We start from the raw sequence: 16,252 nt of genomic DNA, 5'->3' as shown, positions 1-16,252 counted from the left end.
TGATTTTTATGTGGACATGTTTTAGACAAGGACATCAAACCGTTTCATCTAAATGGGAAAAAAAAAAAAAACTACACAGAAATTCACAGCCAATATCACACACAAAAATAAAGCAGTGTCAACAAACAACAGTAAATTGAGTAAAAAATAGAATTTAATCATTTAAATAGTCTTTCAAAATACAAACATTGATTTGAACTTCTAAATAATATAACGTTTAGTAGCTATTCTTCATTTTAACTGGCAATGTTAAATGTACACTGTGGCTATACAAGGAAATGTGTGAGGTTTGGTAATTTATTGTATTGCTCATTTATATTAATGCGCACATATGTAATAGAACCTACAAATGACTGTATAATTTGAAACAGTGACACTGCGGATGACCCTCACGCCACGCTGACCCACCATCTCCAAAACATATACGGATGCTCATGAAAAATCTACCTTTGCATATATTATGTCCAAGTTTATAGTAAGAAACTAACGCCTCTATTTTGACCCTGGCATCTATATTTATGTTTTCTTCAGACAATTTGAGAAATTTGGTTAGAAAACAAATCGAAGAAATACTTTTTTTTTTTTTTTTTTTTTTAGATGACAGACACATGTAAGCTGTAACTTATGAAAACAAGACCAGACGGCTGAATCAGTGTCACGCTTTGCCGACCAGTCCCGGCTCCACAGTGCTAGCTGCTGCTAATACGGAGTGGGACTGTTTTCAGGTTGAACACACCAACTGCATGAGGCGCTTTGTACCGTGAGGCCTGGTTAATGAGCCATATCCACTTTAAAAGTTGTGAAAACAAACACGTATGTACTCAGGCGCGAGACATTCAGTGTACCAAATATCCAGGTTTAAGTTGACCAATCAAAAGACCGTGAGTTTCATTTGTCGTCTGGCTCTCTGCCTCCTGAGGTAGCCTCCTGTAGCCTCACCAGGCCACCGGATCTAGAGAGCCGTGGAAATTGATCCCTAAAATCAGCCTCAGAAAACACAACTTTTTACATAATAAAAAAACAAAAAACAAAAAACAATTAGAAGTCATTAGATCCTGAATGGAAAGCTTCATTTCGATACCAAACCCACAACAATGTGTCACAATGTAAATAAAATACCCTTAAATCCTAGAAAGGAAGCTGTATGAAAAAGCAAGTTTCAAGTCTTTACAAATTCTGTTCACTGTAAGCTGCACAAATATTGTAATGGGGAAATTTATATCACATTTGCTGGCTTTATTATCGTCCACTATAAATTGCATGTTTGTGTTTGTTTAAATGGAACTGTACATGGCTGAAAGGTTAACGGCCCTTTAGCCACTAAATATGATTTTTAGGGATCCGACTTTCCCGTCAGATTACGTAGTTCTGCATCACAGGTGAAGCTTACTATGATGATCACTTATACCGTAAGGACACAAACCTTCTGAACAATGAACGAGACTTTCAGGGTGTTTTCTGACAAGGTCTCAACGTCCAAAAGGAACGCGTTGCATATGTTGCATTTCTCGTTGCCCTGAGCCCACTAAGGGCGCTCACGAGTGAAAGTTCGACAGACGTGCGTCCACGAAGGGAAAGACCGCGCACAGGAACATTTCACATCTTTTATGCAACACTCTTCCCCACTGCAGAAAAAAAAGGAGCAAAAATCTCATCGTACACATATCAATCATATAGGTTAGTGTTACACGTTATAGCCCACAAATGACAGGACAGATGAACACGCAGCTGCTGGAGTCAGAGTCTGTGGTTCTAGTGGAGGAGGGTAATATCCAAAAAAAAAAAAGAAGAAAAAAAAAAGAAGCAGATGAGGCATTTCTCTTCTAATCACCGTTCTTCCCTGATCTCAGCGCAGCTCATTGGTTTGACCTGCACACGAGCAAACACACATTTTTGCTTGTATGGAAGCCAGGTTATTTTTTTTGTGTGCCAAAAAGGGTTTTCAGACAACAATTTAGGGCATTTTATGAGTGCATAATCTTAAGATGCACCTCTCCTTGGACTACAAATCAATTGCACAACCTTTTATAAAGAAGCCTGCACTTACATCAGTGGCTCCCAACTCCACTGTTTAACCCCCAAACTGCTTAGGAGGGGGTTTTTTTGTGGTTTTTTTTTTATCTACTCATCTGACAAACCAGTTTCTACTTGAAGCTAGATTTATTTTTTTTAATTTTTTTTTTAAATCAGCCCCCGGGCCCCAGGGAGTGGAGAGCTGCTGATATACACACAAATAGATGTCTTACCGTTTTAATCCCCATTTTGAATGTGACAGACAATATTCGAGTCATTATATTGCTTTTAACATATTGCAAGTAATTCCTATGATTTGCCTACAACGGCACACTAAACTATAGTAAATACAAGCACTTCATGTGCATTTCAATCTGCCTCCATACTGGACCCTCAAGCTGTTCGTCAAATGTGTTGTTATGGCTTTCATGAGCAGACGTAGCATTATTTTAAAAGTTCAAAAAGCCACATGACTGCAGTCTGTACTCCAGTACCTAAATGTTGTTCTTCAGTGGTGAAGGAACTGCACGTCGATGCTGCGATGAAACGTGCCAGGAAACAGTTCAAACTGTTACGTATTCTTGCATTCACGTTAAAAGTTTTCACTCGTGGATCTTGGAGCTTTGTACTGAAGTTTGGCAGTTACATCTTACTATAAAAAGCCACTTCCCACTTGGAAACATGAAGACATGAGGTTTTTCTTTTCTCATATTATTTTCCTTTCTTCATGTAACCTGGAGGGGAAAAGAATCATTTCCTTGTTATTAATTCTCTGATAAAAACGTTCCTTTTTCATAAACCGTGAAGACTAGATCTCTGTTGGGTCTTTCTCTGCGCCCTCGTTACTTCTGCTGCTTTCCGCTCTAGGGAGAATCCATCATGGCTTCCAGCATCTCCAGGAATAGTTTGTGCATGGGTACACCACCACGGGTCTTGATGCTGTAGAAGGTGGTAAGAGCACGACCGGCAGTCTGTCGGAGGAGCGGCAATGTTAAAAGGAGACGTCCTGCCCGCTGGGGGTCGTCGGGGCGCCGCTGACACTCCAGCTCCAGCAGGGCCTGGTGGAGGAGATCCCGCAGCTTCTGCACCGCCTCCATGTCCTCGATGTAAACAGAGTCTGGCAGAACAGCAGGGAGCACATGGTAAGGCAGAGCTTCAATGTTCTCAGCTTTTGCCATAGAAAGAGAGTTAGCCAGTAATTTACCACAAACACACACTAATGGCAGCTTTTATTTACAAAACAAACAGTGGCTCTGTGGTGCAAGCGGGACAGACTAGTTGATCTGCTGTTGTCGGCCATCTTCAGTGGATCTCTAAAGGGATGTCTGCGTAAAGGTTGTGAGTGGGGTAAACTTGCCACAACCACTTACGTCACATCTACCCCACAACAGACAGCATGTTTACGCTACGGTAGTTCTGCCTGCCGGAGACAGGAAGGCTCTTAGAAAGAGTATCTGCACGTAACACTGGCAGGACATGATCCTCCTCCTGTGGTCAGAGGCTGCTGTCAGCTCACATATTATCGGACATTGTCTGCACTCCTCACAGCTACTCTTCTGTTTTTGTTGCTATCAACGCCTCTCCGCAGTGAGATAAAGTCTGAAGACGTTGATTACCAGCTGCTAACATACAGCATTGCATGAAATCACCAAAGCAATGCAGGAAATTCCTCGCAAGTATTTGTGTTACACTTTGTTTCGACAGTTGATTTTGGTACATGTAGCTAAAACTGATGTGATCTGACACCACATGTCTGCATACGTCCTGTAAAGATGTTGAAGAGGTGCCGATTCTACTTTTTGTTGACTGGTTTGTGGTGCCGATGAGTTCCAGAGAGCTGCAGTGAAGTGATTCATGAGTGGACTATTACACACACACCGTAACACAATGCAGGTCGACAGCTCTACAAACTGCAGCCTCCAAAATGATCATCGAGTTAAATCAACACCTCAAGCTGACAATTATACCATGAATGAAGGAAGGACTTCATTGTAACCTTGTTCTATTACACAACCTGCCTAAGAATGCATAATAATAAACTGAGTGAAGCTTTGTTACACAGCATGAGTGTTATATTTGGTCCAAATAATGGAGTAGTGGAGGTTATGAACACAATCAGTTCAATGAATAAATACACCTAAAGTCAGAAAAAATGTATTTCCTTTGATGTCAGTAAAACAACTACAGCACTTAGAAGCAGTTTGTTTTCTATACCGTAGTATAATATATATTTCTTTACTATTAGCCACAAGTTAATGGTTATAAAATACAAAGTCAAATCGATGTGTCTTCTTAACCGCTACAGTAGAAGTATAAATACCTGAGTTAGTGAGTGCGATGGCTTTTAGCATAACGAACTCCTCCCGGTCCACGTTTAGTGAACGGAAACGCCGAGCAAGTTGACTAATTGCTGCGTTAAGCTCCGTCAGTCCAGCAACGCGTGACATCTCCTCGTCGAGGACAAAATCCTCTGCGAACACCACCTCGTCCTCGCAGCCGAGCGAGCGGTACGCTACGCCCAGAACGAGCACCTCCAGCCACACTGACTGCAGCACGGACATCTGGTCCGCTAGAGACAGGGACAAGAAGCCTGCGGGAGAAGAGACATATTCAAATGAAGAGGACACAGTGGGGACACTATTTTGGGAGGGTCCACTGACACAGGAAGCACTCTGGTTCCATGTCACAAATAATTGACAAGTTACTATGTGCAGCCGGTGAGTCAATTGTAGATAGAAATGCAGTTAAAATACAGTTAAGCGCTGCACCAGTTCAGCTGAACCATCAGTAGAAGTTCAGCATCTCCTCTCCGAACAGACCACGCACACCAGCAACAACATTTCATTTGTTTTGACTCCATATAAGTTAGACTGTTCAGCCTTCAGAATCAGGTTCACACGGGCCATTGGTGTTGGTCATACTGATCAATATTCTGGCCAAAGCCTGAGTGAAATATGACACGGCATGTTTGTTCCTATTGAGCGAGACTGGATCACTAAATCACTGCCTCTCCTCCCCTCCAGTTTATTCTCCCTGCATCTCTTACCAGGAATGTGTTTGGCCCAGCCAATGATCACAACCAGCTCACGGTCAGCAAGGTCACAGAGGGTGGTGAGCGTGCGCTGGGCTGTGTCAGGCTGCAGAGGGTCGGGCATGGCAAATAACTTCTCCGGCTCTGCTACTAGAAGGTGGGACACGATGATGTTGGAGGATCCTTTGGAACAAAACAGACACAGAACAATGGGTTCATTGCAGTATTTAACTCACCGACACATTGATACCTAAAACTCTGTTATGATTTGAACAAATACATTAAAATGTGCTTGTAAACTGTACTACATGCAGCCCTCTGTTCATGCTGCAAATGTCCATATTCCTTTTTCTAATACAAGCTTGAGACCTGCCATCTGACTGTTTATCAACAGAGAAATATAAATATTTCTTTGAGAACACCACAGCCATATTTTTGTAACTCAAGAGCTTTAATCTAGGTCAAATTTAATCTTAAGGATATTAGCACAGTCACGGTATTTGTTGAACTCCTTATTAAAAAAGTAACAAACACACTGAACCACTTTATGCAGTAGGGGGCGCTGTTTCATAATCAATTGCAATTGATTGGAAGCGTTTTGTTGGTTGCTTGTATGTTCCCGGAAACTTGTGATTCGACCCCCCAGCATGTCTTGCATTTTTAGAGAAACACTCAGAGCACCTCAAGTTTAAAAAAAGAAAAAGGTCCATCTGTGACCCGATGGATTCTCTGTCTTTACCTCCGAATCAGAACAGGAGACCTCTTAAATGAACTGTTGCTGAACTTCGGAGCAGCGATCTGTTTTTAATCACCCGAGTGTGGTTGCTGTTGGTGATTGCCACAAATTCATCAACGAGAACTGAATGTCATGTACAGTGAATGCATGAAGAGGTTGCACAGTAACATCTGTCACCTGTAGTCTTTACGCTTTGGCTGATGGTTGTCATTGTATAGATTTTTTTTTTTTTTTTTTTTTAAAGCATGCTATGTCACTGAACCAGCTCTTATCAATGTTGCCTGTTGAAGAACAAAGAAAGCAAAAGACAAGACAAGCGTAGAAGTCGCACCTTTTTCACTCTCCTTCGTCAGCGGTAGAGGGGCACTCTGGTACGTCGCATTCTCCACTTCTGGGCGTCTTTTGTACTTCTGCCTTCCTCCTCTGACCCTGTCAAGACGAACTCCTACATCATGAAAGATGAGGTAATCATGATTAATGCCGGTGAACAACAAATAAACATGTGTTTAAAATATCAGAACAATGACCCTAAAGAGGGAATATCAAAGACTGGCTGCACAGCATCTGAAACAACACAAACACTCACCCTCTTTCAGCATGCCTACTTTGAGGCACTTGGTAAAGCGGCATGCCTGGCAGGCCTTCCTGCGCCTTTTGGTGATCTCACACTCATTCGATGCCGGACAACTATATTCAATGTTACCTTCATGGATAAAAAGAAATGAGTCACTTCACAGTAAAAGAGGTGATTAAGTAACATAAATATGAACAAGCATTTGGTAGGATGGAAAACAACCACATTGAACTCCAAAAAAAAAGTCTCTGATCTTTTAAGCACACAATCCAAAGCAGAAATTATTATGCACCAAGTTTCACCACATAAAACTGCCAAATGTTTGTGGTTTGATAGACCAGTATAAACCAGCTGGGGTGGTTTTAGACTGTAGACTGTGCTGAAGCATTACAAACTATAACACCATCAGGATGTAATGTGGGTCTTTTGTCACTCCTGCTGTCCTCAGACTTTTTCACCAGGATATCAAACCTGATCATTTTACCTTTCCTTATATATCTCCACACCCTAAACTCCCACTCTATCTTACACAGGTGTAATGAACAACCTCTGAAAATACGTTGCATGTGTGTATAGAAGTCGCAGATGTCGCAGAAACATGTCACAATAAAAGAAGCTTCCTATTAACTATGACAAATTAAAAAAGCATTTAATATCTGTAACTCTCTACTCACTATATTTTCACTGATGTAACCAGTTGAAGTGAGTGTGCTCTCACTTTTGAAAAGTAAACAAAAGTGTTAGTGGTGTACCAGAATACAGACACGTTTCATTCGTTGTGTTTTAGATAATAAGGTGTTACACAGAAGGATGACGTCAGTACGAGACGGTTCGAGTCCTGCAGGAGGCTTCACGTGTAACATTATGTGGAAGTACTCAAAAGTAAAACTTCTCAGATTACAGAAATGATCAAGTAAGACAACCAACTATCCTCCGCTTGTTGTACAATGCAAACACTTTAACTTGATTACGACACACACCTTGGATGGTTCTCTTGAAGAATGCTTTGCAGGCCTCGCATGACGCGACGCCGTAATGGTAACCTGAAGCCACATCCCCACACACCAGACACAGCCTCTTGGGCAGCGTGCTCAGGGCGTACTTGCATCGCCCTGCTCCATTTCCGGCGGGGCCCTCCTCGGCTCCGTCAACACCCTCGTCTTTGAAGTGACAACGCAGGGCTGGTGTGTAGAGTGGCGGGGAGTAACGTTTAGCGCCGTCCCCTCTGGTTCCTCCACCTCCACTTTGAGAAGAGTCCGAAGAGGCCCCGCCCGGGCTGGTCCGACCTCCCCCGCCTCCCTCTGGACTGCTCGGTTCTGCCTTTATGTAGACATCTGACCGACGCTCCCGGGAAGACATGATGTCTGGAGGGCAAAATAAATACAACAACAAAGAAAGGTCAAAGAAAATATGATGGTGTAGAACATTTTCCTTCACATCCTTATTTTTTCTCCACAGCACATGTTAAAGAAAAACCAAAACGTACTTGAACATTTTCAGATTGTTTCTGGGTCTTTTATAAGTTATTCCTTCTCCAAGTTAATTTAAAGAAATTCACTTGTCTTCATTTTTATTTCTGTGTGGCATCTTCCAACTAAAGAAATAGAGTGTATAAGTGCCAGTAATGCCCCATGATGGGCTGCAGGACCCCACAGTCCCCATCTTCAAGGCTGTATATCAGACATTACTGTTTGTACTGATGCAGGGAACGTGAGATGAGTATAAATGCTGCCTCAATTCAGTAGAAAACAAAAGGGAGCTTGAGGTTACTTCGCATTAAATAAAAATCATGGTCACTTTTCTTTGCTGGAGTGATGGATTGTGAAAAGCAGCTGGACTTTGGCTTATCAGCTCACTAACATCACTAAAGACCTGCTTGTTCTCGTCCTTGTTCCTCAACTAAGTCTCTGCTGTTTGTGCTATTTCTTCCTCAGTTATGCTTTTTAAGGCGTAAAAACCCCACCTCAAATTCCCCAAAACAGAACCTTTCATGCCTTAAATGTAACTATACAGTCCTCGGTTCCTCCCCACCGTGTGAAGTCTTTGTCTGTCTCATCTCTATTCATTAAAACAGCCAAGGTGACTGGAGGAAGGTCACGACGCTCATAAACGGTGGTCACTCTTCCTTATCCAGACATATAACTTATGTTCATGGGAGGCAGTAAGAGTACTGCAGTAACCTACAAAAGGCTGTCTACAGCACTCAGTTTAATAAGGAACAATCAGGGTAAATATTTCATGCTTGTGTGAAAATTAAATATATGTTTATGAATCCAAATACGAGCACATATAAAAGGTCATGAGCCAACAGAGATTGTAGTCGACATATAGCACTAGCACTGTTCATTGTACCCTGAACAAAGGAGAAAGAAAAAAAAACATCTGACATGATTTCAGCACCGCAGGGGACAGAAGAAGTTTGCAAGAACTTTCCTTTCACTGATGTAAAACCATTAAATAGCCTCAGTAAGAATGATGATAATATACTGTACAACACACAGCTATTATATAATATAAAGATATTTACACACAGACGCTATGATGGCAAACACGTTGTCCATTTCAGCTGATTATCTACAGTCAAGACGTGAAAAAAAAATGAACTGCAGCATCACGAAACAATAAACAAAGGCTTTGCGATTAAATTCATTACAAAATGTTGCCCAAAGAAGAGAAATAAAACAGTTTCCAACAAAACATCTAAAGAGGCGATTTGGTTCCCTTTGTGAGCATCTTTCATCAACACACGCAAACACTTACTGAACGGTTAAATCACCATGAGTGATTTTGTTTCATGCTTTAAAGCGGTGAGTCAACGACCAATAACTTGGTTCTAATGCCTAATGTCAGGGCTCTTAATGTCAATCATACGGTACATCCATTACAAATAACACGGATAGCCTAAAAACAAGCCTGATCTCTTTGGCACATAATGCAGTAATATCTCCGTCTCTGAGCAAACAGGTGGCCGGGTGAATATTTGTGTGAGCAAAGTGACCAGCACTCTCTGTTGTGGCCAAATTAGGGTAATTATTCAGGACACAGCTGCACCACTCCTGCACTTACACACCTATGAAGACAGATAGTCACTCATTTATACAGTCGAACAAAAAAAGTTCAAGTGGTATCATTCTGTCTGAAATGGACTTTGTTCTTGGGCGATACAAATGACATTTTCATTGCTGTAAATTAGATTTTATCAGCAGCACTTGAAGGATCAATAAAATGGGTGACAACAAGGTAAATGGTGCTTGTGCATGAACTGCAATCTGTGCAATCAGGTCTGTCACTGGGCTTCAACCTCATCAGTGGGAACATTAATGCAGAGCCTCACTTCAATGATAACTTAATAGATAACTGCGTAAGGACGATGAGATGGGATCTCTGCAGCCGAAATAGCCGAAATCCAGTTAAGGCCTGAGAGTGACTCGTGAGTTTGTCATGCATGCATACATACATACATACATACATACATACATACTGACCACACACTGTAATTATCAACCATTTTTTTTCTTCTAGTTCATCAGCTGGCCTGATAATCCGGTTGCTGCCTCTAAACATACAAAGTGTTGCATTAATTTAAATGCACTGCTCACGGTCATTTCAATGCTCCGATCCATCACCCTGCTGCCGGACAACAACCTATGCTTGACATGTTATACACAGAGATAATATTAAATCACAATATTGTCAGGGAGTAATAGAACAATGCGGCCAGGTAATAATTTTCAGTTTTGTCTACACTTGCACAGCACAGCGGTCTCAGCGTTTACCAGAGCTAAAAGGAGGTAAACACAGGGATACAGTCTCCAGATGCATCAACTTATCTGACAACAAAAATATCAGTCTGTGATTTTATGGGTTAAAATCAATAACAGCTCAGTTCTGACGCATGGTGTGTGCTGTTTATCTGCATCGGGCTGCAGGATTATTAATATATGTAATATTTGACACATCTGCTGACAAGAAATGTCTATAATGAACGAGTCTCTACTTGCAACGTTGAATCCACAGCACGTTGTACATTTATAGCACGCTACCTTTAGAAAAACAGTTTTCTGTGTTTCTTTCCCTCAAACATACTGATGATGATCCACTGTCTCAACTAATCTGTTAAATACACCTTTTCTTCAGTCCATATATGAAAATGTGTTTTGAAGGAGAGCAAAGCTGCTGCATCATCAAGACCCACTTAGAAAGAAGAACAACATGCAAACAAAATCTAACTCGGTGTATATATGTGCTTCGTACAGCATATATTGTGTAATACAGGGAAGCATGGCTGGAGACGATTGAAGACCAGACAGGAACTTAACCATTGCTCCATATTCACTTATTTCACAGCAATCTTTTATCATATGTATTGCTACAGCAGATAATCCAATCCTATAGTTGCTGGCGTACACTTGGTTTGGAGTTTGCCCTCGCTGGATCAGAGCAGTGTTTGGCAAGCAATCAGGAAGTCACAGTAAACCGAGCCTGTTTAAACTTTAGCTTACTTGGACCGAGTTTATAAGATCAGTGAACAGCTCAGCGAATAACAGCAGAACGAGTACACGAACCCAAAGACACCGATGTGGTTGAGCTGTGCTCCGGCTTTGAGCAGAACACCACGCCGTCCTCTCCCCATGTGCACCGCTGGCCAGACATCTGTTTAAGTAAATTGAACAGCGGGTTCAATAAAGAAAATGTTTACAACAAAAAAAAAAGAAGAAAAAAAAAAAAGGCGACCAATAAGAGCTGTGTTTACTCTCTGGCTTGATTAAAACATGTCCAACAGTGCGTAAAGCCAGATGAGGTTGTGTAAATTGCTGCTATCCACTCAGTTTACCACAGAAACGTGTTGCGTGTCGTGTAAACTAAAGTCAACATGTTTGAAGCAGCGTTAGCATTAGCTCGCAGCGAGCACATTATAAACCAGAGGTTAGCCACCCGCAGCTAACCGAGCTAGCTCGCCGGCCAGCGTTAATCCTGACTGACTCGGCCCGAGGTTTATTTCCGTCACTCTAACCCGGACTAGGCTGCATTTTACCTGACGAGCGGTGTCTGCTAACGGCACCTTAATGTTAAGTCTCCCCGCGGCGCGGCAGCATGGCGCAGGCTGGACGGAGAGTCGGTTCGCAGCCTGCCGGCTCCGGCTCGCTTCGCGCCGGTCTGTGATAGGCCGAGAGCTCCGGTCGGCTCGAACAGCTGGTGGGTCGTAAAGGACGAGCTGGACACGCCGGGCAGCTTCACTTCCTCATCTCGTAAAAGGGCTGCTTAATCATTACCTTTTAGGGCCAAATTAAGAATTGTAATTATTTGTTTTAATGTGTGTTTAAATGTTATATATCCTGTCTATGTTATTTGATTGGAGGATTTATAGTTAGAAGAAACACATGCTCACTGGTGAAGAAAGAAACATCACAAAAGGTTTCTGAAGAGGTGACATTGGAAACCTCATGTAGGCCTGTAATAAAGATGATTGGTGTTGTAAGAATTAACTGATTATCAGCGTGTTAGTCATGAATCCAGTGTCTCAGCTTTTTTTTTTTATTGGACATAATACCAACCTTAAAAAGAGTTCAGAGCTTTGACTCACATTTTACTGACAAGTAGTGATCATTTAATGGGTTGGGGTTTTTTTGCACTACAAATTAGAAAATTCCTGGCACCTGTCTTTACATTGTGTTAGGCTCAACGTTTTATTGCTGCACGAAGCTTTCCCCCCCCAGGCTGCATACAGTATGCCCAAAACAAAGGACTTCAAGGTAATGGTGTCATCAGGTCGCTCAGTCTGATACCTTAATTGCTCCTTTGTCCTTACACAGAGCGTTGGACATTCTCACATTGATTTATACTATTCAGGCAGAGAGAAATCCTCCCACTCCTCTTTCCGCGACTCCCCACTCAATTTAGCCATTTTTATGCCTCCTTGACAGCAACAGTGGAGGCCGGCGGCATTATGTTTTAAGGTTGTCCGTCTGTCCCGTTCCTGCGAGAGAGATATCTCAGAAACGCCTTAAAGGAATTTCTTCAAATTTGGAACAAACGATCAGTTGGATTCAAGAATGAACTGATTTGATTTTGGTGGTCAAAGGGCAAGATTATTGTGACCTCTCCTCCGTCCCATTTTAGTGAACAGAATATATCCAGAACGCCTGGAGGGGATTTAACCGCATCTGGTACAAACATCCACTTAAACTCAACGATGAACCGATTCAAATTTTGGAGGGGAAAGGTCAAAGGTGAAGGTTATTGTGACCTCACAAAGCACATTTGTGGGGGCTCCTGCTCCTCCGCTAGTCCACCAGCAGCTCACTGGATTGGCTGATAGTAATCTTCAGGTGTCGTTGCAACGTGTGACGAAGCTCTTTATCACTGCTCTGTACTCCTCTGTGTGAAGGCAGCATGTTTCTCACTGGACATTATTCACTGGAGTCGTACGTGTAAGTATTAAATGAATCTGGACCAACATGGAAGTAAACTGCTGACTGGTCAGCGGCAGCACACAAACACAAGGTAGTAATCCTCGTTCGGTTTGCAGGGTCTGAACATTACATTTTGTGTCCCTGTGCAATGATTGCAGACAACAGGTTTGGTTGTCTATTGGCAAGAATCTGGTCACATGATATGTATCATGATATTACAGTTACAATTCAATATATCGCAATATATTGTGATACTTTAAGCAAGGAGATACATTGCAGCTTTATAAATCCAGTTTTAAGAAATTGGATTGTTAAATCCAGTTCTCGCATCATTATTCTGTGTATGAAGAACACACCACCATCCATGTGCATAAAATCAGAGTTTAACAAAAGTTTACATTTTGTATGCAATCAGGACAATGGGATCTGCATTTGCATTTATCAAAGTCACCGTAACATCCAACAGCATAGCAGAACTTCATGTGCGACCTGAGCAGAAGAATAGATATGAATCTCTTCATGTAATTGATTCATTTAAAATTATACTAAAGTATCAAGAATTTCTTACAAAAAAAAAACGTGTGTGTTGCAGCAAATGATCCTGCTTTTCTCTAACAGGAGCATTTGAAGTGTTTTACACAGAATCATGAGCATTATATTCTATGACTTGCCTTTTTTTTTTTTTTTTTTTTAAAGTGAAATGAAATCCTTCCCTGTTGTTTTGCTGCATTTCTTCTCCTCCAGCTCTCTAGTACTCCTTCAAGAAGATACCAACACTGGAAGCTAAATGTCCACGACAACCTTACAGGAATGAACCGCAAGGCGGAGGAGCCACCTGGACGTACACAACCGTAGTTGAAGAAGTAGCATGATGGCGTAATAATTCATCAGCATAAAAAGGTTATGTGAGAACAGCTTACCTATTTGGCGACGTAGAGTTTGAAGCCTAATTATCCGTCAGCCTGGATGGCAGCTCACTGAAGTGCTGTTGCTGTGGGTTGAAGTCTGCAGTTATCAGGACACCTGAAAAGTAAGCAAAGGCTTTTGAGTGTCGTCACAGAAATTACAGTCAAACCAAAGCGATCGGTTTTCAAGGTAATCTTACACTTGTGATATCAGGGGTCAAACCCCCCACAAGTACAGTGTGTCCAGCCTCGTATGATGTGCGAGGACTAGTTGTACATATTAAATGATTGACAATAATGCCAGTGCTAATCCTCACATGTGCCAGAGGGAACGTGCAGCATTGCCCACAGCTTTGCTTCCTGCGTAATATGGCGTGCATATACTGACTTTTCCTTCCAAAAATACACGAAGCGGTGTATCTACCCAGATTTCTGCACGCTGCTGGAGTACCCTCCCCCTTATGCTGCGTGACACGCTCCAAAGGTCACAGTCACAGGAATGCTTGAAGGACAGACAGAGTAAAGCCAACACCTTCTCTCGCACTCATACGAAGTCGTAAGCTGAAGTTTGGTCGTAACTCTGTAAATTATTCAAGATAGTTTCAGTTTTAATGAGAAAAACAATACGCGAAATATCATTTCAGTTTGTTGGTTTTAGTCTAAATATGACCGATTTGCACCTTTTAAAAAGTAGACATTAGATGCCAATTGGAGCAAAGGGGGACTTTCATATTTCTTGAGCAACTTTAACCTTGAGCAAAAACACTGTAATATGTGGCAATAAACTCAGATGCGTTGCTCATAGTGTTTAGAAGTTATCTTTACAAGTGACATGTCAAAAAAAGGCAACGAGTTTAAATTCAAGATTCAGATTTTTATCATAATAAGATGTTAAACAAAGTAGTGATTGGCATAAACTCGTGTAATCGTTGTCATAAATGTATCTCTGAATGCACTTTATATCCTTTAAATGAAAAGTCAAATATCATCGCTCACAATCATCTCTTCTTGTGTCTTAAATGGTTTAAAGCTTTCTCGTCATGGTTTTTTTTTTAAAGGGGGGGCACCAGCGGTGTCTGTCACTGACAACGCATCACACAGACTGTACGTTAAACTCAGTTTGAGGCTTTTAAATGCGGCGCACTGTGGAGACGGTGAGAACAGCACCCAGGGGTGACCTTGCCTGCTGATCTCGGACCGGTGAAAGGTTAATTGCCAAAGTAGATTACGCCTTAAAATCAGAGATCTCAATCCCGGTCCAGCAGGCTCAGTGATTTACATAGTTCAGTGTGTTAAAGCGGAGAGAGAGAACTAACTGGGGAGATTAAAATGCATGTAAGTGAAGCTCAAGTGGGTACAGTTGAAGAAGTGCCCATGCAAGACAATTATCCGCCGCATCTGATTCAGACATGGCCCTGCAATCTTACATTTCCTCCGTGTGACCGTGCATCCAATTTATCAGGACATATGTGGTGGTGGTGTTGGTTGGAGCATTAAGATTTACATGGAGTGGCACAAGCATTCATTTAGGTGCGATTTAGTCAGGATCGTAAACTACGAGTGTGGTTGTCAGCTGTACAGTAAAGCGTGCACATCCGTGGACGAGACGACGCAGACCCCCAACTCCGGAGCGGCTCGTGCCCCCCCTACCCCCAATAACGTGGCCAGGCGAACTTCCAGCTCCGCCGGGTTCGTGCGTGCACATCAGGCTGCCGTGGACAGCTGACATGTCCGGAAAAAGATTAAGATTACCAGCCTAAACCCACTATGTGCTCAAACCCCTGCAGCGGAAGGTGAGGCGAGGATACTTACTGAGAAATGTAAAGACATCGCAGGGTTGGTTGGGTTTTTTTTTTTGTGAGGAGGAGGAGGAGGAGGAGGAGGGGGGTTTCTTCTTCTTCTTCTTCTTCTTCTTCTTCTTCTTTTTTTTTTTTTTTTAAATCTGAAGTCAGTCAAGTCTTTGCTGCTGGCAAATCCACACTCGGTTGAATTGGTTCAATGGCGCCGTCAGAGCCTCGCAGGGTTTCTCACATCGCATCACGACGTTACCGAGTAATGAGGCGATAACAACAAACCGGCGACACCCGGCTGTTCGGTTCCGTTCACTGGTGTTACAAATACCCGTCTTCGGCTTCCACAACCGAGGTTGTAGTTGAATATCAGCGTCAAGTCTCCGGGAACAAAACAAAGAGTTTCCTGTTCGAGAAATTCAAAATAAAGCTTCCTCGAAACGGGAAACGTTTGATGTTTTCTGACCTCCCGGACGACGTCTAAAACTGAAACCGGGTCTTTTAACGAAAGAGTCACCTTCACCTGTGTGAATATACCCAATACTCACCTGAAATATATCGATTCTTCGCTCCCAAAAATGAACATAAATAACTGTTTTATTTCAATAAGCGGAATAACTTCCGGTTCCCGCCTCGCTGTCTCCCGCGGGCTTGACGCGGCCCGGTGACGTAGCTCGATCCCGTGCCTTTTCTCCTCCCTCTTGCCTCAATTTGCGTCCGCTGTCTCCGTTACGTCGGCGCGCACCTTCCACCGGCGTCATCAACATTGTAATGAAGGCCTGCGACTCGT

At 42.4% G+C, this 16,252-nt stretch overlaps 1 protein-coding gene across 2 annotated transcripts; it reads right to left on the bottom strand.

Moving 5' to 3' along the window:
- Positions 1-136: 136 nt before the first annotated feature.
- Positions 137-15,824, bottom strand: esrra (estrogen-related receptor alpha). Of its 2 annotated transcripts, XM_069146881.1 has the most exons (8): positions 15,485-15,824; positions 13,688-13,790; positions 7,335-7,718; positions 6,367-6,483; positions 6,112-6,225; positions 5,060-5,227; positions 4,334-4,603; positions 137-3,130 (listed from the first exon to the last, which is right to left on the bottom strand). In XM_069146881.1, exons 3-8 carry the CDS (start codon positions 7,711-7,713, stop codon positions 2,877-2,879), a joined length of 1,302 nt encoding a protein of 433 aa, XP_069002982.1. In that variant the 5' UTR covers positions 7,714-7,718; positions 13,688-13,790; positions 15,485-15,824; the 3' UTR covers positions 137-2,876. The 2 variants fall into 2 exon arrangements, with proteins under 2 accessions (XP_069002982.1, XP_069002983.1); XM_069146882.1 differs by lacking the exons at positions 13,688-13,790; positions 15,485-15,824 and adding an exon at positions 11,390-11,587.
- Positions 15,825-16,252: the final 428 nt, after the last annotated feature.

Source organism: Embiotoca jacksoni, unplaced genomic scaffold (assembly GCF_022577435.1).
Source record: "Embiotoca jacksoni isolate LCO1_2020_lvr unplaced genomic scaffold, fEmbJac1.0.p SCAF_13, whole genome shotgun sequence".
In the NCBI taxonomy this organism is placed as follows: Eukaryota; Metazoa; Chordata; class Actinopteri; family Embiotocidae; genus Embiotoca; species Embiotoca jacksoni.
Note: the sequence above shows the minus strand (reverse complement) of the source record. Positions and strands in the feature narration are given on the sequence as shown.